At 42.2% G+C, this 18,940-nt stretch overlaps 1 protein-coding gene across 28 annotated transcripts in view; it reads right to left on the bottom strand.

Moving 5' to 3' along the window:
* The window catches only part of MAGI1 (membrane associated guanylate kinase, WW and PDZ domain containing 1), a 335,583-nt gene that overhangs the window by 84,416 nt on the left and 232,227 nt on the right, over window positions 1-18,940 (bottom strand). For all 28 annotated transcript variants that reach the window (XM_042014765.1, XM_042014699.1, XM_042014557.1 and 25 more), the window contains exon 3: window positions 2,351-2,470. In XM_042014765.1, coding sequence (XP_041870699.1) covers window positions 2,351-2,470 — 120 coding nt within the window. The remainder of the gene's footprint in view (window positions 1-2,350; window positions 2,471-18,940) is intronic.

The raw sequence follows: 18,940 nt of genomic DNA, 5'->3' as shown, positions 1-18,940 counted from the left end.
GCTTGTGGCTGGCTGGCACACAAAAACTTCCCCATTCCTCATCCCTACTGTCCATTTCATAGTATCCCTCTTCCTTCATCTCTAAATCACCTGAGAGCATTAAATCACAAGCAACCCAATCTCTGCAATTGTTACAATTTCTACTCAGTACAGCAGGTAGAATTAGAAGACTATTTGCTTTTGTTGGGCTTTATTTCTCTGGTTTAGAATAAGCCATCACTGATCAAAACCAGTCAAATTAACCATGGTGGAACACTTATTAAAAAAAAACGTGGCAGCAAAATGCAGTGTAAAACAAATGATAATTAAAATATCTAAAACTGTAAAGCTGGACAATTACAGATACTTGGCCATTAAAAGTCTAACTTGCTTTGTGGTTTGGGTTTTGGCAGATTTTCTCTTATAGACAAAATTGCTTGCAATTTCAGCATTGGGTTTGAATCACCCCATCTTCCAAGATCTAATCAAGATCAACACCCTCTTGATCGATACAGCTGTAAAACCAGATTTCAAAAAAAAAGTACAACAAAGCCATTAAAGAAATCTCAGAAGGCAGCAAAATAATTTCTTGAAGCCATAAGTGAAAAATGAACTCTATTTATTTTACATTATAATCAAATAGTAATGTGTCTTGATGCATATGTGCACACATGCATCATCATTATTTGCTTTATTCTTATTGATTTTTCCTTCCATTGGCCAGCACTCCAGAACCACAATGCACCAGCATCACTGATGTCAATGGGGAAAGGAGCTTCTCAGCACTTCTGACAAATTATTCCTTTAAAGTTAAGGCACTTCTATCACCAACAGAAATGAAATACACATTAGACTTATGAGAAATCAACACCATCTTCAGCAACTGAAAAGAGCAAGCCATGAAACCTAAACAGTTTAGCTGCTGCTGCATATAATCACATAAGCAGTGAAACTACCACGTTGTAACTGTCCCAGATGGATACAGCATTTCCTGAGAACTAATTCCCAGCATGTCCCAGGAGCCAGCTTACAGACAGTTACCCATTTTGTCTTTCCAAGTGGAAAGGTCACTAGAACAAACAGATCAGGAAGCAACGGCAAGGCCTCTCAGCTGATCTATTTCAAGGACCATGACAAAGAAAACTAATTTGGTGTTATAATTAGAAACACAGAGAGGAAAAAGCTCATTCTGAAGAAGAGCTGGTGCTGGAATGTTAGCATTGGTGCTGATGGAGCTAATCAGCTCAGAGAGGTGGAAGAGTGAAACCAAATTATACATTTAGCATCTTCATGCAAACCAGGTTTGACACTGCAATTGTCTGCAGTTGGGAATTAGCACAAGGTTTAAAGGTGCCCTTAAAAAGGAGTTTTTAAAGAAGCAGACAAACAGTATTTCAGGACTCGTTCGTCAGACCCTGAAAACCAAAACCACATGTCACAATCTTTTCTGTTCATGTTTGATGACTTTTGGCTATTTGTGTGTAGTTTGTATTTTTAAACATATTCCATATTTCTTATTATAAAGAATAATTAGAATAAGGCTGCAATAATAAGGCTTTTTCAATCTCTCATATTTACAAAAAGAACCATTAAACTTCTTTCACATGGAAATATGAAATGACTGAGCTGAAGTACACTGGAAGGACTTTCAAACCTGTATTTATTTTCATTGTCTTGTCAAGAGGCACATTTGAATGTTCTCCAAAGGAAAAAACCCCAAACCCGTTCAAAAGGAGTTTTCAATTTAAAGGAGCTATAGATTGCAGGTTTAGTTACACAAATCCTATTGTGTACCTAAAAATGGTCAATCTGCCTTGCATTTCTCTGGAGCTTTTTCCTGCTCTCACCCTGGTGACATTTCAGTGCCCCTTGGCTGTCTCAGTGCTGTTGTTTGCAAAATTGTGCTGTAAAAAGGATCAACACAATGACCCAAGTTAGAAGCAATTATCCAAGAATAAGAAAAAACCAAAAAAGCAATGCATCATGTAGCTGCATAGTGACACAACTGGGTGGCGAAGGAAGTGTATTTAGGGAAGATAGAGGGAAAGAGAAACAGCAGGAGGAAAGAAAAACTGAACAAGGAGATGAGCCATAGTGGATACAAACAATAGATGCATACTGCCCCAGTATTCTGTTATGGGATTACATATCGAATTTTCCTGGCCAACTGACGTTAATCTTTTCAGGCAGTTAACTTTTCAGGCAAAAGATAAAGCACAGCAAAATTGGAATTCCCTCTCTCAGGTTACAGAGAAAAGGGAAGCAGAGCACTAGGATGGAAAGCAAGGTCCTAACTTGAGCGAGGGTGATGCAAATGTGGTGTCCCACCATGGGTATCTGAAGTGCTTTTTCACTGCCTGTGGCTCCATACCTTCATAAGTTCCTACTTCCAGAAGGGTCCCACTTCGCTCCAACTCCAGAAACTCCTCCACAGTCAGAAAGTTATAGTCCACACCAGGCACTTCTCCTTCTCTTGGAGGGCGGGTTGTGCCTGAAAGGAGAAATTAGAACATTAAACGAGTTGTTTTTTTATCAAGAATTAAGTAACAAATTTTCACAAAGATACAACAGTATTTGTAAAACACAGTTCTGTGAGCTACAAGGGTCAAAAGAAGTTTGAAGTTAGGAGCCCATTAAAAACAGGACATAGATTTCAGGTTGAACTGGTGGCACCAAGTAGAACAAAACAACTGAAGGACAATGTTTCTTGTACTCTCAGAAACACTCTGGCAAAGAAATCTCTCATCTCTGTCCAGAAACACAGCTGGAAAAATTTGGTACCTGAGAAAACGCCAGCAATTACTTTCCTGCTGTTAGAATTGTCTCTCCCACTTCAACCTCACTAAAATTGCAATCTGTATTCTCAGATAAGGCAACTACTTTCCAGGCTCCATTATTTCTATACCACTATCTCATCAAATGTTCTCTCACATCATAAACATAATTTCTCCCTTGTTTCTTCTTAGTGTTTCATCTCTATTTATGCTATTATTTTTTATTCAGCATTAAAAAGTACTATGAGACAGTTCTGATGCACCATTCACACGTGCTCACTAAAGAGACAGCCTGCCAACTCTTCTCACAGAAGTTCACCTACAAGCTCATTCCAGTTCAGGAATACTTTTGAGTAATAAGTCACACTGAATCTCCCTCTCCAGCACTTGACAATTTCAGTAGCACCCATGGAGAACTGGCTCTGATCACTGCCACTCTGCCAGCTCTGAAACTCTTCTCCCTTCTGGCCAATTTACAGCACTCTGAAGCACAGTGTAAGATGAGTCATTTCATGACTTTTTCCCTAAGATGGCTTGGGATGTTGCGTTTTAGGTCACTGAGCACAGCTTCATTGATAAGAATCAATTTCTGTTCAATAGCCTTTATTTTCCATGACTCTGGAGGCTGGGAGGTGACTGGATTCTGCACGTCTGAGATTAAATATAAATGACAGATTTACAGATAGTATAGGAAACTGAATTTTGGAAGAAAGACTGGAGTTAGAGAGCTGGAGGTGTCCGAATGCTGTGGCTGAAATCAGTCTGCTGTCTTGGGAATAACTTCAGAGACATGGAAACCATACCCAACATTTAACAAAGCATGATTTCTCACTTCTGAGGGACTCTCCTGGCCCCTGGGCAGTGTCTTCTCAGTGAATACAATTTCCTAAACCCTCTATAAAAGGACAGAAGAAAGAATAAAGAAGCTGAGCTTCTGAAAACTAATTGGGAAGATTCCAGCTCTCAGAAGCTGAAAGAGCATAAATTTACCATGCCTGCATCTGGCAAATGTTTTCCTCAAGTGCCAGGAAAGCGGAAAGTCTGCTTATCTCCTATTCATCTGAGAGACTGCTCAAGAGGTCAGTCTTGATAGAGTGTCACCCTTGAAAGACTATCACTAGATTAATTTCCTTGATAGACATCCACTTTCTCTAACACGCTCCATTTCTTGATTCAAAATAGAAACTCTCTTTCTTTATTATTTACTGGCAGCCTTCAGAGAGTTTATAAATTCCTGTGCTTTTTTCCATCATTCCTCCTCTTGGAGCTGTATGAATGGGTGAAGGAGGGAGGAAAAGTAAGGAAGGGGATGGGAATAGTGATGGATATCTCCACCCTGCTAGCAGAATTACTCTTTCCTATTTGGAAAGGACTCAATCTTGTATTCTTTGTATTTCTGAATCCTTATAGTAAGGCTACAACCATTTTTACTGGGTAGATTGTAACAGAAGGCAATTTTCTTTCACAGATCTAGTCCAGAGAAATGCTGGAGCTGCACCATGTTCCCCTCTCCGCCCTAGTGCAGGTGCTTCCATCCAAAGGCATGCAGAACAGCTCACTCAGGTCCCTCCCTGGCACACAAGGAGCGTGGAGCACACACCCAGCAGCCGGGATGAAGGGTCGCAGACCAGATGCAACATCTCCTCCCTGAGCACGGACACTGCCGTAGACACTGAGGCTGTGAGGACCCTCCCCAGAGCACTGTGTCTGGTGGTCACTGCCACATTCCCCTAAACCTGCCCCGCGACTGGGAAGCAAGAAGGGTGAAAAGCCACGACAATAACTATGACCAATGATACGTTGTAGCTGTCCCATGCCTGGAGCACAATGGAAGTGAGAATTAGCCTCTGTACCACTGCGCATCAATCAGTCAAACGTCACCCCCGGCCATGTGGCACGTGAGCCGAATGACAAAGACTGCGATGTGTGTTTTCCCAATAACTACTAAGACATTGATGAGACACAAAGATCAGGGAACTTCAGGATTGCTTTCACCTTATCTTTTGAAGCCTCTTCTTTTCTTTATCTATATCTTCCCACAGAGGATATTTATTAATCAATTTTTTCTTCCATCTGAATTTTTATAGCAGTGAAATTGCAGTCAGCAGTTTACTAGTGCTGGCTGCCTATTTGACACGACACTTATTTCTCTGTCATAATTCCTCTGAGCCATTTCAATGGATCTATTTGTTTCATCTCAGTGTTCTTAATTTCCTGAGTATGTTCAAGTCGAAAATAATGTTCAAGTCAAAAAATCGCAGCTGTGCCTGCTATCAGCACGATTGCCCGCAACACACGCGGAAGGCATTAGGAAAGTCATCGCGGAAAAGGAAAACATTGCATCACAGAGATAACATTTGTCACCTCAGCTGGTCCTCAGCAGCAAGCCCAGGGAAAATAAAAACTACACTGGCTGTGATATCTTATCTGGGCAAAGGCGAAAAACCCAACAACTTTCCATGTTGCTGTCTGGAGCAGAGATTGCTTGCAGATGCTCCGGCTGTTATCCTGCTCCACATCTGAGCAAGTGTTACTGAATGCGATTCAGGAAGGCAGGGGGAAGGGAAAACCCGCCTCCATTTTTCTTGTAGCAGAATGACAGGCTGCCGGCTGGACACACGCCTGGCAGATGGCATTTCAAAGAGTTTTCATGAACCATCTGGGATGTGTACAATGATTACAAACCACACTTACAACAAAGCCAGAAGGGCTGCTTCACAAGGAGCGGGGGGGAGAGGGCGGGCAGCAAGAAAGGGGGGAAGAAAAGAAAGCCAAGAGGCGCAAACTCCATGACTTTTCCCAGGCATAGGACACCAAGAATAATCAGAACCTTCCACCCAGAGCGCTTTCACAGCCTGGAACAACTGCTCCATGGCTGTGCAGCTTGAGTGTGCACAGGCCAGCACCATCACAGCCTGCAGGCCACCACTGGAGCTCTCTGCTGATAAACTCCAATTGTAATTAAGTCTCCCATCATTAGCATGGCTTAATTATGTACAAAGGCAAAGTCTGTGTATCCTCCTTCCCCCTTTAAACTGCATTTCAACATCCTTACCACAGGATGGTCTTCAGTGAAGGGGATGACTGTACATTTTATCAGAGCTAATAGCAGGTCAGACCACTGCTAATGGCAGAATTAATTGAGCACAATGAGAGCTGTATTTAGCCCAAACAAAAGATAAGATACTCCACTTGAGAAGATGAGCCAATCATATTTAAATACATTTAGTTGCCGGTCTTGTTTGCACTGAAATATTAAGTGGCATGAAATCTTATTGCCATTAGGTACCAATTTAGCTAATTAATTTCAGCTATGTCCATTGTGTGACTACCTCAGAATTGCTAATGCTGCAAAGAAGGAACTGGAGGAGAAACTGAGTGGCTACCAACTCCTTCTGCATATTTAATGGTTCAAAAGCTTTCAGTCTTATTTGGCTAGCATATCCCACAGCATATAAAACTAGTTAGACACATTACATTCACAGGGGAATTCCTCAAACTTCCTGTAACCACAGAAAACATAAGAAAACAAAAAAATAAGGCTACTGGTTAGCATTGCAGTTTTTACCCCTGGATTGGGGAAGTAAAACTACATCTAACATGAGTGACTCAGATACTAAATGAAATGTTTTCCCAGCTGTTGGTTTGGTTATCACCCCCAAGCTATATGCATCCCAGTTTATTCATGCATCCCTAATGCTTGGGCCACAGTAGAGGGATCTCATCACGGACTGGAGACTCCACCTGAGAAACTGCTTCTAGACACAGGTGAGTTTGTCCAAGGAGAGCTCAGTGCTGTACATGAACTAATTAGAGCTTGTGCACACATGCCTAGAATAACTGGACTGTGGCTCAGATGCCTTGATGACTATGAACTACTATCCTGAATAATTGAAGTGCCCATTTAAAAGACAAATAGCTTCTGCTGTTGTGTTGCCTATCAACCATGCTGACACTTACCCAACATGAGCCTCAATTATACTATGGCCAGACTGTTAATATATGATTCAGGGGCTGTTTAGTTCTTTATCAATCTACCAGGCCTTCAAGTTAAGCTGCTAATAGTCACTGATGCCCTGCTGCTAAATTAATCAGAATCTTGCTTATTGTAATCCAAAACTAAGGCTTCAGTGGGGCTAAAGTCACTTCAATTGCTTCCATGTTAAAACAAAAGCAGTTCTTGAGCAGTAGTACTGTTACTGTGCACCAAAACAGCCCCTAGCAAGTAATTTGGAAGTCACCATTTCAAGTGCAGAATACCTACAACTCCCATTTGCAAAGCAGTAATTTCTGCAAACTCCTTCTTCAATTCCACTGGCTGGCAGTGAGCCACCAAAATACATCTGATCAAACCACAAGTCATTTACTCCTCATCTCCATTAACCAGCATCTCATAAAATGGCAGATAATGTGGGAATTGTACACTCAAAGTAATGATAATAGTTGCTACAACCATATTTTATACAGACTCAAGCCACTGGTGGTTACCAGCAGTGGGTGCAACTGCAGTAAATAAGGTGAAGTGTGCAGGGATGCTCCTGACCCAGGAGGCTGCAAGGCCAAGTGCTGCTGTGGGAGGTTCTGAAAGGCAGGGGTGGGAGGAAGACAGGGTGCTGCTCTTCCCATTGTTCTGAGAAACTGGTATTTTCATTCATCTCAGTTCTGAGAAACTGGTATCTTCATTCAGCAAGAAGAGACTGCTCTCATCATCTACAGGGAAAAAGCCTTCAGCTGCCAAAGAAGAAACATATTAGGAAAACAGCCCCTTTTCCCTCCCACTGTGTTTGGAGGTCACCTTCTTCTCTCACATCGCAGGGTTATTTGGAGAGCTTGCTTTGGCTCTCCTGCATCTGTCACCTATGGTGCCAGATAACTGCCAGGCAGGACAAACTTCACAAATCTGCTAACAGCAAATGGAGAAGGGAAAAGACAAAGACAACCTGGTCTGCCTCCAGAAGAGGCAACCTGATCAGCAGCCAAGCTTAAGGCAGAACGTTGCAGTAGCACAGTACTAAAAACAGCCTTATCCACATACACAAAAATAAAGTGTAACCAGTCTGTAAGAAGACACTGTACACAGAACTACCTTATTTTACTGACTTCTGGGGTTGTTCAAACTAAGAATACCTTATTTCTTCCCCAACATAAGTAAAAGGAATTGCATTTGGACATTGTTGTGCAATCCATTATACACTGTAACCCCACATACCTGTGGGTAAGGGATCATTCATATTTGTAACTACATAAAATATGGACATTTCAGACAGGCCCAATCTGTTACAAACCGAACACGCTCAGCTTATAAATACAATTTTCTCCTGAAACTTGAAACTCAGAAAGCTCATTTTGGGATTTTAAATTCTGTCTATCCCTTCTCTAGCCAGCGTCTTGATACCTATAAACCCCAAGAACGTGACAAGCATTCAAAGTGTCTTGGTGGCTGAGTAGAAATTCAATCCAAAGAAGAATGTGTCTGCCACCAGAAATTAACTCCCAGCCCTGTTAATGATGCATGTGCAGGAGCAGATGCTGATTGACTCTTCCTGGCCACACACACAACTGCAGGAATAAAAGCAAATTTCTGTCACTGTGGTCAGCAGGAAAGACTGATTAAACCCAGAAAAGAGCTGACCAAGACAAAACTCTTTCTACAGACACTTTTCAGAGAGAAATGCATTTCATGGCTGAGTTCTAAAGCATTCTTCTTCCATGGGGGAGATGGAAGGGATTTGCACAAAGAGCTTAGTATCTCCTTCTCCCACCAGTCTTTCCAGCAAGTGACCAAAGAAGGAGCCCAGAGCAGCAGCTTGTGAGGAACACCTTTCACACAAAGGGCTGTGCCAGCCATGCACACAAGTAACCCTCAGCACACACAGAAGCTGTTTTCCCTCTCTCTGAAATGCTGAGTCCAGTTGCATCTCCCTGACCCTTCCCCTCAAAGAAGCACGGACTGCCCCAAGCCTCCCTGGAGAAGTGATTCAGCCAAGCCACACAGCGCAGCTCGGATTGCGTAAACCCTCCAGGCAGCAAGTTATTTTTGTCCTTTTTAAATCTATTTTTGCTATTTCAGTGGCCTTCCCTGCCACCAAATAAGAACACTGACAATCTTCAACACATTTATCCTTAGAGCCCTCTGAGATAGAGAAAGTGGGTTTGTTTCCAGTTAATAGCACAAGATCAGCCAAACCCAGGCTCTCAAAGGACTCCAGGAACCTAATTCTAGAGAAATCAGTGGGATTTAGGAAACCCTACAGATCAGGATCAGGGCCTAACAGATTAAAAGGGACAAAAATAACTTGCCACCTCGTTGGGGCTTTGCAAGCTCGTCTGTGCGTGTTGTGAAACACCATGCCAAGGCTGCACGAAGCCAATTCAGCATGAGGGGATCACTCACCACTGTAATATCAATTTAAAAGAAACTGATAAATTACCTGATGATGAGAAGTAAGGGTATAAAACCTGCCACACTCCCCAAGAAAGCCACTTAAAAAAGACCTATTTAAGGATCTATGCCAAATATTCAAACAGAGCATCACCCCCCTGACCTGAGAAAAGTACCAGTGGCTCTACTGCCATGTAGCACTTGCTAATGCAGTTACAGCCTCTTCATGTGTCCTTCAGAGCATTCATTTGCTTTCTCCTAAGCAAAGAGTATTCTGGTACCAAATAAAGCATAAATAATAAATATTCTCAGGTTCACAATAGCAGCAGCTCTACATCCCTTTCTTTGAGTGATTGCTGTTACCTCACCAGACACCTGCAGCCAAATCCGTCTTATTTCCCATGAGGTGGGACACCCACAAGAAGATTAAACTTCATGAACTAATGAGTTTGCCATTAATCCTGTGTTTCTGGAGTCCAACAGCATGACATCCACTAATTTAAATTGTGAACTACTGATGAAAAAGCAAACTATGTACCTACTTGGCAAGAATACCTCAGCTGTAGCTATGCACAGTTTTATTCATTCTAATATACGGATTAGTGTAATAAAATGTAATTTTATAAATCAATAAAGCAGTAGTAATGAGATTGCACTGTAATGTTCTGCTTTTAAATACTGGTACAGAAATGAGTGAAAATTGCCATTTGTCTAAGTGTGGATGCAACTTACAGAAAGTGAAATTAGCTGAAAGTAAATTAACGAGGTGATTATATACTTACATGCACTTATATTCAGTTTCTCTCATATACACTTTTAGAAGCTTAGATAATTCTACACCCATGGCACACACCTTTATTTCAAAAGGTCCACCTTTCATCTATGTAAAAATTATCACAGTTACTTTCAGTAGAAATGTCTATCTTGGGGAAGGCTATGGCTGATGGTGGTAAATTAAATACCTACACTGGATAATTACAGAGCACTCTGATTAGCTGGTTATTTTTAATCCTGTAGATCATTCACTCTGGGCTATTTCAACCCAAGCCCAGTCTGATCCCTGCAGTGCTTGCATGGGGCTGCCCCACTTCAGTCACCTGCAGCCTCACCATGCTGAGGCAGAGCAGTGGAAAAGCACAACGTGGATTCAGATCACTATTCCATATGAATGTGCACATCTGTATTAAATACAACAGGCCAGAGGTGTGTGTGTGGGGAAGTGCTTAAAATACCCTTAACTCACAGGAGAGCTGGGATGGAGGTTTGCTCCCACGCGTTCAGCACTTTTAAACAAATACTGCATTGTCTTATTTATACTTTCACATTTTATAAGTAATTTATCAGGATGTATAACCTATCGTGGTTTATATCTGCTTTTTTCATATCTGCTTGCAGAGCTATCTGATTTCTCCAAATTGCCAAAGAGAAGGTGTAGCCCAGTCTGAGAGCTTCATAACTCAAGGATATCATTAAACCAAGCTGTGAATTGGTCCAGTAGCAGTATTCAGCTGCTGAGAAAGAAAACACCCATTGATTCCCTGTGATGTTTGGCTGAGTGGCTGGATTAAGGAAGTGTAGTATTAAAAACTGCATTTCATTAGCTATCAGATCTTCACATGGCTTGGTACAAGTTTTGAGTAGGTTATGCAGGAGTAGAATCATAGAATAGGTAAGAAATAAATGGCTCTCAAACTTTTTGCCTGATGTTCCAGACCAAAGGCTGGGAGAAAAGGGCTTTGGAAAAGATGAGGGGACAAGACAGCATTTGGAACTGGGTACACTGTAAACTCTTGCAAGATGAATTGCCAAGTCACAGAGCAAAGACAGACAGAAAACCAGAGAAGTCAGATAAGCCAAGGTCACCGATTTTTTGAGAAACCTTAAGGGTTTTATAAACATTATACAATCTTTTTTGCCTACCATGAACTAGTGGAGAAATCTTCCTATTTGGGGAAAGACATGCAGCGGAGTTTTGAAGCAGAAAAACAGGGAACAAGAACACAGCGACCAGTTTTATAAAAAAATAATGAAAGCTTGTTTTGGCAATATGTGCAACTATTTCAACCAAAGGAAGAATACTCTGACAGTCACACTCCCAAGGCCAGAGGCTTTAATTTCTGGGACTGGGAGGCTCCTGCAGTGTCTCTCAGTATCCATTTACCTGGCTGGCATCCCCCATCTTCATGTCCTTTGTTATCCCAAAGGCTGGCAGTTCACAGCCTCTTGTCTGGGGCTCCCACCCAGAGTTTAACGTGCATTTCAGTCTCCATCTCAATCTGCAGCTTTTGAGCCCACGAACCTGGACCAGGTGTGTTCCTCAACAGCACTACTACACAAGCTGACACAATTATGGGACGAAAAAAAATGCATCTCTTTAAAACTTGGATACCAAAACATTTTAAATTCCACAAAACAAGATATCCTATTTTCTATTCTACTTCAAGACTTCAGACGTGGCCTATGATCAGATACCATAATTAAGCTCAAAATAAATGGCATTTCCAACACAGGCTGAACACCTACAGTATTTCAATTCAGCTTCTATTCAAAAATAATGTTTGCTTTTAACATCTGCATACATATGTGCACATATATCCATGAAAAGATATTCTGCACTTAAAAGCCACAGTACTAAATTTCAGATTATTTGATGTCCAACAGCTCAGCTGCCTCAATAGAGAGTCTTTACCTCTTCTTGCTGTTTGTAATACAACACAATGTGGGTCATCCCTGTTTGGGTGTGATATAAAACTCCTTCTTTTGACTTTAATTGCCTTTGCAGCAGACCTCTGGTTTGCAGTTAAAAGCCTGAATAAAACACCTCACCTAATAGCAGGTAGACCAGTTCATCAGTCTAATCCCTGTAAAATTCCAACACAGAAATAGAGAGTCACAGAAAACATATTGATTTATCTCTGAGGCATTCCCTCAAGTTTGTTTCAGTGACCACATCCAGTCTACTGAAAAGAAGGAGGCAGAGAGTTTTTTTCCCTTTTTAAAAAAAACCCCAACAAAACAAACAAAAAACCACCACCACCATCCCCCCCATTCCACCACACTTCCACAGGACATCAAAATAGTTATTAAAAGCAGTCTTTTTCCCTGAACAATGTACACTGAAAACACTGTCTCCATGGAATACTTTCTCCTGAAGCTCAGAGCCATGAAATGCAGTAAAACTAATGGACTTCAAACTGTGATAACCTCATCACACTCTTGGAACGTCAGAGTCTCCTGTGGCTCCTCAATTTTTGTCTCTGGCCACTCACCAACCCTTGCTTCAGATGGTTCTTTTTCCCTGACAAATCCTCCTTCACCTTTGCTTAGCAGTTTTCCAGCTTCACATTCAATACTGACCAAAAAAATGCAAATGCCTCTGCTATAGCAAGGAGGATGCAGACTATAGAAATGTGCAGTCATGTAACCATATGGATGCACTTGCTGTAAAACTCAAGGGAAGGACTAGAACAGACAGCAAATCTACCCAGCAATGTGCACATTTAGACAATACTCCCTACAGATTCTGTCCCTTAATTTTACCTGTTCTTAACTGATACCAATTCCTGCATTTTTTTTCAGTAGCTCTGTATGCAAGGCATGTTTTAGTTCTTCATGATTGCTATCACTTCAGCTGGTTGAAAACATTATCCTGGTTCACCTTCTGTGATGCTGATTAGACAACAGCTCAAGATGCTGAAAAAATGCAAAACATTGAGAAGCTGATTGGTGTCTGAGTTTCAGATTCATCCCTATTGATAACTGGAAGTGTTGAAATGTAAAAGAAATCGAATACATAAATTTTAAGTATTTTCTTACCCCACTGAAATAAAAACTATTACAATATTTTGTTATTTACAGTTCCTTTTCTGCAAATTCCACATCCCCCAGCTCTAACACAGAAAGAACTTGTAGTTTTTTAAGTGCAATAGAATACTAAAGAAAATTCAAGTTACAATACATTCTCCTCACTTTTAATTAAAACATTACCTGGTACAGTAAAAGCCTGCTGGCTAGGTCGCACATAACTCTGCATCTTTGCAGTCCAAAATGAACTGTCATGTTATTGATGATGTATACAAGCTTCTCCATTGATTTTATTGCTTTTCCAGTTGTACACAAACAATAAAACCTTGCCTACAAATCCTGTCATCACCTATGAGTTTCATAGGATACACTCTCACAGGATGCTTTACTTTGCCTTTCTGAAGCCAAGCAACACCCCTCTACAATACTCCAGTGCTTGGCTTAAATGATCTTTGCTTCATTTAATCTGATTATTTCTAGTTATACCTTCTCTCTGTTAAATATCCCTGTGTAGTCGTTTACAGTTCTGTGTTCACACAAAACAATCTTTCCATCACATTACACACTCCATCATTTTATTAGCTTCTTGCAAATAATTTTCTGCAAGTGTCCCAATTTTAAATGCCATTTTAAATTCATTTGCTAGTTTATCAATGCCCTGCTGGTGTTGACTGGGCATCACACAACACGAGATGCCCCACGGAGCTACAACACCGGCAGCTCTAACTTTCACTGCAGTGAGTAATTCCAGAGTATCTCCAGGTCCCCACAACCATTGGTTTGAGTCCAACATAAATAAACATCACACAATAATTATCCTCATGCAACTGTCTGGCAGCCCAAACAAATGAGCTGTTCATTGTCTTGCCTCCAATTCCCTGCAAAGAAAAACACCACCAGGTTTTAGCTTGCACTTGTGTCAGCATAACACAGAGGATACAGAAGAAATCCTCAACACCCCAATTACTTCCTCGGCTTAGACCCGGTTGGTGGAGGGTGTTGTGATCTGAGGTGTTGAGAAGAGAGTTTCCCCAGAAATCTGTTTTCTCATGCTCCTAGATCACTACATGCCTGGAAAATGAATGCCTGGAAGCACACGATCAGATCCAGGCTTTAAAGAAACGCTGAGATGATATTCTCTCAGAAGTATCTGTATGTTATTTGACTTAAAGGACAGTCGAGTGATTATCAGAGAGACAGGCTGCCTTTCTTCAGGACAAGAATATCATATGACAGATAAGACCTTACTAAAAAAACAAAGTTTAAATCTAAACTCCAGCACTTATTTTCAAAGTGTGAAGCATTCATCCTTTGACAGCTGTGTTGAGACCTTCAGAGGAGTGATGCAGGTGAAACCACTCTGCCAGACAGATGCTGGTACAGAACTGATAATGGGACTTGCTGCAAATCACCTGCTCAGTTCAAAGCACACAAGTATCCCAATTGCTTCAAGACCAATTTCCATGATTAGTGCTAAACACATGCTCAAGCTTTTGCAGGATAACAGCCTCGGGGCAGTAAATGTTTTGTGGATAAAAAAAGAAAAATAAAAAATACTGTCTTTTGGTTCTGGCTCAGGACACTGCTGATTTAAGGTGATCCCTACTGCCCATGGTACTGGTGGAGGTGATGAGGCTGGAGAGAGCCAGCAGCTCCATCTCCCAGCACTATTTTTTTAAGAAATATTCTCTCATCCTGTCAAGGATGTGTTGCAGAAAGGCAAAAGAAAATTAAGAGAGAAATCCCTGCTACTTCTGTCACTGCAGGATGAGAGTGACCTAAGTCCAATGAATGAAAATAATTTCATTGGAAGCATTTTAAATATTTAAAATAAAAATAAAACGAACACCCAAATCTTCAAACATACATCAAAAAATCTGAGCAGGTCCCATTTGTCAGTACATTCGCCTTCAAAATGCCTCCAGCAACGTGGGAAGATGAAATCATGCCCATTTTTTAGATGGGTAATGGAGGCACAGAACAGCCAAGCTGGCAGCCCAAGCTCAGAGCCGATTAGGAAGGAAAAAGCAGAAGGTCACTCGTGTCCCACAATTCTGTGGTTAGCAGACAACGTTTGGGAGCTAATAGCATTATGTGCACTGTGATGCTGATCTGTGCAGATAAACATGACAGGCCCTGGTGATGGCTTCATCAGAGGGAACTGCTGACTCAGTGTTCAGGCATAATGGCAAGAGCTGTTTATGTGCATACATTGAAAAACAACAGATGACTTCTGGAGCAAAACACATGGGGAAAATTCTTTCTCGAGGCAATACAAAAGAACCAAAGTAACTAAAGCACTTTCCCACACTGACTGTGCAGTAAACTAGAGCTTTGAACAGCAACCATCCATTATCCCATGTATTTTTAGCAATTCTGAGATTAATAACTGGAAAGGGCCAATAAAACAGAATTAAAACACACATCCTTTTGATGAACTGCCACTCACTCGTTTCAGATCACTTCATACCGCAACAGAAATCTGAAGTTTGAAACATTCACTATAGCACTTTGTCTACCACTATTGCCATTTAAGTTATGCTTTGCACTTTCTAGATGAATGATTCACATTAATTATTTCTTTTTTCCCCTCTGACTGTTCAGCCAAATCAGGCTACTTCCAGAGTTGAAGGGGAAAACGCAATTACTAACGCTTCCAAACATCCATTTGGCAGAAAACCATGCGGAAGGGAAGACATTCCTGTGAGCTGTGAGAAATTGTTGTCTATTATAAAAATACCATCTTCTCCTTTATTGTTATAGCTGTCTTTCACCTATAAAATTTTTCCTTGAGCTAGGATAAGACTGTAAAGAAGTGTATTTGAAAATCACAACTCTGAGACAACCTTCAAAATAAATAAAAAGTTATTAACACTTGTGTTGGGAGCCAATTCTACTAGGTTAGAATTGTAAAACCTGCAGCATGGAGAAATTCATTCATCTCTCTTCCAACTCTTATCAGTTCTTCCCAGCCCCTCATCAGAGACCACAGAACTGTTATTCCGAGAGCTGAAGCTGATTTCCTGGATCATTTTACTCAATGGGAATCTCATTTATTATTGAAAATAACAGAAACTTGACCTTCCCTGGAGACTTTTACAGAAGTTCAGACTGGAGGTGAATTTGTCCAACCTGCATAATGCAAATCAATTCCTCCCAGGGTAAAGCAGCATTCAAAGGGAACAAGGCTGGTCGAATTAACCCTTTTGTGCATAATTAATGCAACCATTGATCAGCCACAATTTGGATTAGGATTTTTTTCTAAAAGATAAAGGCACAGCGATGAATTTACACACTTTTAAAAAGTCAAACTTTGAGAAACCTGCTTTGATCAACGTGAGGCTCTTGCTACCACAGACCTAAACAGGTGTTTTCCATGGCACACAGATCAGGGTCATTCAGCAGGAATGTTTCACAGCCCAGTGGCAGCTGTGACTCTTGTTTGTCACAGATCTACATACAGCCTCTCGAATGGATCAGTGGGTGATTTCCTGGTTTATTCCCCACTTGGTGTGTGCAAACAATTCCCATTTAGGACCAGTGGGAGCATGGAGCATGTGGCCATGAGAAGACACAATGAAAGCTCAGGTGCTGAACATACCTACAGGCTATCTCTGGTACTATTTCATGATCTTTAGCTTACACTCCTCATCTGTTTGGAAACCATGACTCGAGTTACCACAATGTGTGAATTTACAAATAATAATGAATTTATCTAGACTGGTATACCTGCTCATCAGGTAGCAATGGTCACAATATTTACAGAACTGGATTTATAAAGCTGCTTATTCTCAAACATCCAGTGCTTGCTTTTCTTCCTCCCAGGCCTAACAGTAGTGCAGAGGAAAATGAGTACTTTATTTTGTATACTCTGTGTTACACAGGCCAGTAACTTTGTGAACTGTTGATAGCACCTGTTTACTTAGTGACATCCTATTTTCCCATACATCATTCCCATGCAAAGAACTTCAGATTCCCAGGGTGATATTTAAATGTCTAGGTAAAAACTGTAGCACTTACAGGTAGATTTTAAGAGAGTTCAACATCAAAAATTCAAGTCTGCAGGAGGACTGGCTCTGCACTAGCAGCTACAAGTGGTCCCAATGGTCAGTGGCTTTGAAACCATGAAGAGCAGAAAATAACTCTCCCTACCACATCTTTCACAGATGATGCTTAGGGAAAGCTGCTCTTGCCTTCAGGTAGAGGAATGGATTAAATGATCTCCTTCAAGGTTTGCTCTCAAGTTTGCAAATCACAAGAGCTGGCAACACTGTAATCATGTAGCAGAATTTTCAGGAGGACAATGTTGTTCTAAATTATGTCAGAGTTGTAAAGCGTGCTGGTAGAAGAGGATTCTTCTTTTTAAAGGTACCCAAGCCAACCCATTCATCTGTTTAGAGCAGGCCTCTTCCAAATGAGTTTTTACAAAGTGCACATCTACACTGCGGTCATTTGAGGATAGAGCTCAGCAGCCAAGTATTTATGGATTTGTTAAGGCAGGTGCTGCAGTTTACCAAGGGCAAGAGATTGTGCGTCTGGATTATGAGCAACACTCAACTTCATATCCAGCCAAGGACCTTTACACACCTGTGATCAACACTTTCCAGCATAGACAGAGCCACACACTCACAGAATCACAGAATATCCTCAGCTGGGAGGGACCCACAAGGATCATCGAGTCCAACTCCTGGCCCTGCATGGGACACCCCAACAATCCCACTGTCTGCCTGAGAATGTTGTGCAGAACCAAACTCTTCCCCCAAGATCCTGGGCTGGGATCACCAGGGCTGGGAGAGGAATGACGATGGAGGAGGGTGCTGGGTGGGACTCACTCCCACTGTTCCACAGTGCAGGGGGACCGGGGAGGCCACGCGAGCAACAGGACCAGTGGCACCCGGCCTGGCTCTGCCCAGCTCTGCACGGTCCCGGATTGTATTTAATAATTTGTATATATAAATTTTATATATATATCGCTACACAATCGTTCTATATGGAACTGTTACATATCGTTATAGATAACCCTATAATCAGTATGTTCTTTATAGATCATTACAGCTGCTGAGACCAAAGCCCCTTCACGACAGCGGCTCCAGTGACCGACAGGGGCCCCGCTTACCCTCCCCACTCCCACAGTCAGACCAGGTTTCCTTCCCGGTTCCACCCCAGGATTCCTACGGCACAGTCTCGGGTGGCTCGTTCCATAGAACCGTTTATTCACACAGAAACAGCCCGAGCTGGCGCCTCCGACGAGGACGAGTCACCTCATTTTCACCTCAAAACGTAAATTCTCTCCCCTGTAACTCAGGTTCTACCCTGCAGCTCCCGGCTGCCGCCGCCTTCCCTACTCCGTGTCCCGGGCCGGGACCCCGATAGCTCCGCCGGGACCCCGATAGCTCCGCCGGGACCCCGAGCCGCCCCCGCCGGCTCCCCCCGCTCCGCCTCTGCAGCGGCCCCGCCGCCGCCCCGGAGCTCTCCCCGGTCCCTGCTCACCTCCAGCCTCCGTGCAGCCCGGTGACCCGCACACCTCCACAGGCAGCCTTATATAAATTCACGTTGCAGATTAAAGGTTTAAAAGTTTGCGAGGTGTTGCGCTTCCACACAGATAAGCGTGGTGCCACGTGCTCAGCCAGCTCCCACCCCCTCCTCACCTCCAAGTGCCCCTTGCCCTCCCGGATCCGCTTGCACATCCCCACCTCCGACTGCTGGCTCAGCCTCACACATCCCTTTGGGCAGCACAGCCTGGCAGCCCTCAGTAGGCTGCATTTGGATTTAAACAATAGCAACTAATTCTAAATGATATTCTGTATAACCTTGGAGACAGCTGTGGATGATGACCGTGGTCCAGGCAAATGCAAGCTGGTAACACACAACTGGAAGAACATCTTTAGAAATGCAGAAAGAGATGGATGAACCAAAAGGCCCATGTTCGTCAACTCTCAGCTTTGTACTGGGCTGCAGTTTTCTGGCGTAGCACATAAGGAGACCACGGTGATCAATCAAT

This window comes from Corvus kubaryi, unplaced genomic scaffold (assembly GCF_017639235.1).
Source record: "Corvus kubaryi isolate FWS band 111438036 unplaced genomic scaffold, C.kubaryi_AGA036_p1.0 136, whole genome shotgun sequence".
Lineage (NCBI taxonomy): Eukaryota > Metazoa > Chordata > Aves > Passeriformes > Corvidae > Corvus > Corvus kubaryi.
Note: the sequence above shows the minus strand (reverse complement) of the source record. Positions and strands in the feature narration are given on the sequence as shown.